Here is a 4,099-nt window from a genome sequence, read left to right as displayed (position 1 = left end):
GCAATGAGACAAGGATATCCCTACCGGCCAAACCCTCCCTAACCCGGACGACGCTATGCCAATTGTGCGTCGCCCCACGGACCTCCTTGTGGGCGCGAACCCAGAGACTCTGGTGGCGCAGCTAGCACTGCGATGCAGTGCCCTAGACCACTGCGCCACCCGGGAGGCCAATAAGATGATGTTGAATCAACGTGTAAAACTAATTGGATTTGCAAAAAGTCATCAACATAAGGGTATTTCGTCTTGTTTCCCACCAACTTTTAACCTAAATCCAATGACATGGTGACATTTGTTTTTGATTTTACATTGAATTCATGTTAGTTTAAATCAAATTTAAATCAAAACTAAACTTTAAACTGACGTCTGTACCCAGTGGGTCCTGTCTCCCCTAGTCTCACCATTGTCATAGAATGCAGTCATAGACTAGGCCTACTGTAGGTCTGTTGTTGGTAAAGAGTTAACAGTCATCATTCAAATCAGCTGTCTACTCTCTCCTCCCTTCGCAAGCACAGCATTACATAAACAAACCGCTAGACTTTCTGTCTCATTATTATAGGGATTCCAGTCGGTGACAGTGACACAGAACTGCGCGTAAAGATGGCAATGACGGACACAGAGCGGGGGAGCTCCAATCGAGCCGAGTCTGGGTCCCCATTCTCTGAGATAATTGAACTGAATGTCGGGGGACAGGTGTATGTGACACGGCACATAACTTTGGTCGCCGTCCCAGACTCGCTCCTCTGGACCATGTTCAGCAAGAAGGCTCCAAAGGACCTGGCGCGAGACGGCAAAGGGCGCTACTTCTTGGACAGGGACGGTTTCTTGTTCCGTTATATTTTAGACTACCTGCGGGACCTCAACCTGGTGCTGCCTGATTTTTTCCCCGAGAAAAGCCGGCTGCAGAGGGAGGCTGAGTTTTTCCAGCTGCGGGACCTGTCCAAGCGCCTAAGCCCCAGGATGAGCAAAGAGAACTCCATCAACGAGGAGATTTGCCAGAGCGACACCGAGGAGGGTGCGCTTCAGTGCGGCACCGGGTCCTCCGGCGTTGGCATGGAAACTTTGCGCATGATGACTGCAATGAGCAGCGCTCGCTCCCAGTCTCTGGAGTCCAGAAAGTCGGGCTACATCACAATTGGATACCGGGGATCGTACAATATAGGGAGAGATATCCAAACCGACGCGAAGTTCAGGAGAGTGGCGCGCATCACGGTGTGCGGGAAAACTTCCCTTGCCAAAGAGGTGTTCGGGGACACTTTGAATGAGAGCAGGGACCCCGACCGGCCACCGGAGAGGTATACGTCCCGTTACTACCTGAAATTCAATTTCCTTGAGCAGGCGTTTGACAAGCTGACCGAGGTTGGCTTTCACATGGTGGCTTGTAGCTCCACGGGCACATGCGCCTACACCAGCAATGACCCAAACGAGGATAAAATCTGGACGAGTTATAACGAGTATGTGTTCTGTCGGGACTAAAATGTTAATATGGTCACCACCTGAGCCCACCCGCTGCCAACAGAAAATTACTGTTTTGTGTTTACTTGTGTAAATAGGCATCTCATAATTTCCACAAAGAGAATAGGGCCTGCATATTTGATCTTTGACATTGTCTCCAGCATATATTCTTCCATGTCATTATTTAAAATCTCTTTACATATTTAATGGAAAATACCCACAGCCTATAGGTCAATACACACTAACCTAGAATTCCGGATGTTATCATATGTTAATTTGCCTTGTGGAGGTGGCTATTGAATGAATTAATTTAATGATATCTTACACACACGCACATGTAACAGATGTCCCATGAAGACAAGAAGACGGGTCATACTTAATAATTCTCTTGAGTTGTGTTTAGAAAGGACTGTCCAGCCAGCGATCCCAGATTGGTGTTTCTTCGGAAGATAGACACAAAGAAGCACATTAGATGTGCCGGACAACAATATGTTGATGGCTGTAGATTAGTGATTTGTCTTTTAGCATGGAAATAACTGTGAATTAGCAGGGAGCTAATGCGACCATTACAATTAGGGCATGCTAGCTAACTTGCTCTTACAGCAATAACATACAAAAGCACACCCCAGGAAGCCCTCAATATCTAACAGGGAACACACACACACACATATATATATACACTAATTATACAAAACATTAAGGATACCTGCTCTTTCCATGACATAGACTGACCAGGTGAATCCAGGTGAAAGCTATGATCCCTTATTGATGTGACTTGTTAAATCCACTTCAATCAGTGTAGATGAAGGGGAGAAGACAGATTAAAGGATGATTTTTAAGCCTTCAGACAATTGAGACATGAATTGTGTATGTGTGCCTTCAGAGTGTGAATTGGCAAGACAAAAGATGTATGTGCCTTTGGACGGGGTATGGTAGTAGGTTCCAGGCGTCAAGAACTGCAACGCTGCTGGTTTTTCATGCTCAACAGTTTCTCGTGTGTATCAAGGATGGTCCACAACCCAAAGTACATCCAGCCAACTTGACACGACTGTGGGAAGCATTGGAGTCAACATGGGCCAGCATCCCTGTGGAACGCTTTCAACACCTTGTAGAGTCCATGCCGCAACGAATTGAGTCTGTTCTGAGGGCAAAAGGGTGGGTGCAACTCAATATTAGGAAGGTGTTCCTATTGTTTGGTATACTCAGTCTATCTATCTATCTATCTGTAAATGTACATAGTGAACTCATACACATTGTAAATATGAAAATAGGATAGAGTATTTCAGAACGTGACCTACTGCTTGTATACCAATATCAGACTGGGAAGAATTTATGTTCCCAATCTCCTATCTGCAAGCATGACCAATGGCATAACACCTTATTGATATGTAAATTCAACCAACCAATAGGAATATGTAAACATACGCATGCACTTGATTCACATGGGAAACTGTTGAGCGTTTTCCACCCAGCAGTGTTGCAGGTCTTGACACAAACCGGTGCACCTGGCACCTACTACCATCCCCCGTTCAAAGGAACTCGAATCTTTTGTCTTGGCCATTCACCCTCTGAATGGCACACATACACAATCCATGTCTCAATTGTCTCAATGTTTAAAAATCCTTCTTTAACCCGTCTCCTCCCCTTCACTGATTTAGTAGTGGATTTAGGGACACCAATAAGGGACCATAGGTTTCATCCGGATTCACCTGGTCAGTCTATGTCATGGAAAAACAGGTGTTCATAATGTTTAATACACTCAGTGTATACATGCCACCTTTCAGTTATTTCATAGACCGGTCACCGTGGTTCCCTGCCACTGACTAGTAACCTTCAGTATTGTTTTCTGAATCCAGTCTTGTTAAAAAATAAATAGAGTTGATTTAGGTAAGAGATGATTTTGAATGTCCAAGATTAATAGACATACATGTATTTCTACTTTATTTTGTGTACTAGAACTTCTACAGAGCCTATATTGACCTGAAATAGCTCGCTTTATTAGCCTACTAAGACCACATCTCTGCCGAGCTGACAAATGCAAATTCCTGTAGTAATAATTGTGTTGTAATGAAATTGGGTTATTTATCTGTGCGAGACTAAGCATTCCTCCCTGTCTCAATTTGCATGACAATGTTAAAATGAACCCCATCAGACTCCACTTTGTGATCCATAAAGTTAATACAACAGCGTATAGACATGGCAGAACATTATTGTATTATTTTACAGCATTTTAGTCAGCGTAATTCATTCATTAGAGGCTTGCTTTACCAAATAATGTATTTTCTACTTCATTCCACAGTAGTCTGATTGCCCAAAAAAATGCATTTGTTTTGTTGCGTTGCATATTTGTTAACTTGTTCACATACTGAAATAAAGTCTTCTACAATTCTAACATATTCTCTACGCTAAGTTCATCACTGACTGAAGACACTGTGCTGGATCTTTCCTAACCATAAGTGGTTTCCATTTCTAGAGAGAGGGGCCATTGCCCCTAGAGGGTTGCAGGTTCTAATACAGGGCTGTCGAGAGAAATCTGGTGGGGAGTGAGCATCAGCATTCCAGGTGACACGTACTGCCATTGTGCCCTTGATCAAGGTACTTAACCCCAAAACCGCTCAAGGGTCGCTGCTCTGCGGCAGACTGCCAT

The 4,099-nt window shown here is 44.1% G+C and overlaps 1 protein-coding gene across 1 annotated transcript; it reads left to right on the top strand.

The window, feature by feature from the left end:
• Positions 1–537: 537 nt before the first annotated feature.
• On the top strand, positions 538–3,844 carry kctd12.1 (potassium channel tetramerisation domain containing 12.1). Its single transcript, XM_071340255.1, has one exon. The coding sequence runs from the start codon at positions 598–600 to the stop codon at positions 1,471–1,473; it is 876 nt and encodes a 291-aa protein (XP_071196356.1). The 5' UTR covers positions 538–597; the 3' UTR covers positions 1,474–3,844.
• Positions 3,845–4,099: the final 255 nt, after the last annotated feature.

This window comes from Salvelinus alpinus, chromosome 14 (assembly GCF_045679555.1).
Source record: "Salvelinus alpinus chromosome 14, SLU_Salpinus.1, whole genome shotgun sequence".
Classification (NCBI taxonomy): Eukaryota; Metazoa; Chordata; class Actinopteri; order Salmoniformes; family Salmonidae; genus Salvelinus; species Salvelinus alpinus.
This window is presented reverse-complemented; position numbering and strand designations above follow the sequence as displayed.

Excerpts from the sequence above, each read along its gene's own strand:
- kctd12.1 (XM_071340255.1), top strand. The coding sequence starts at position 598 with ATGGCAATGACGGACACAGAGCGGGGGAGCTCCAATCGAGCCGAGTCT.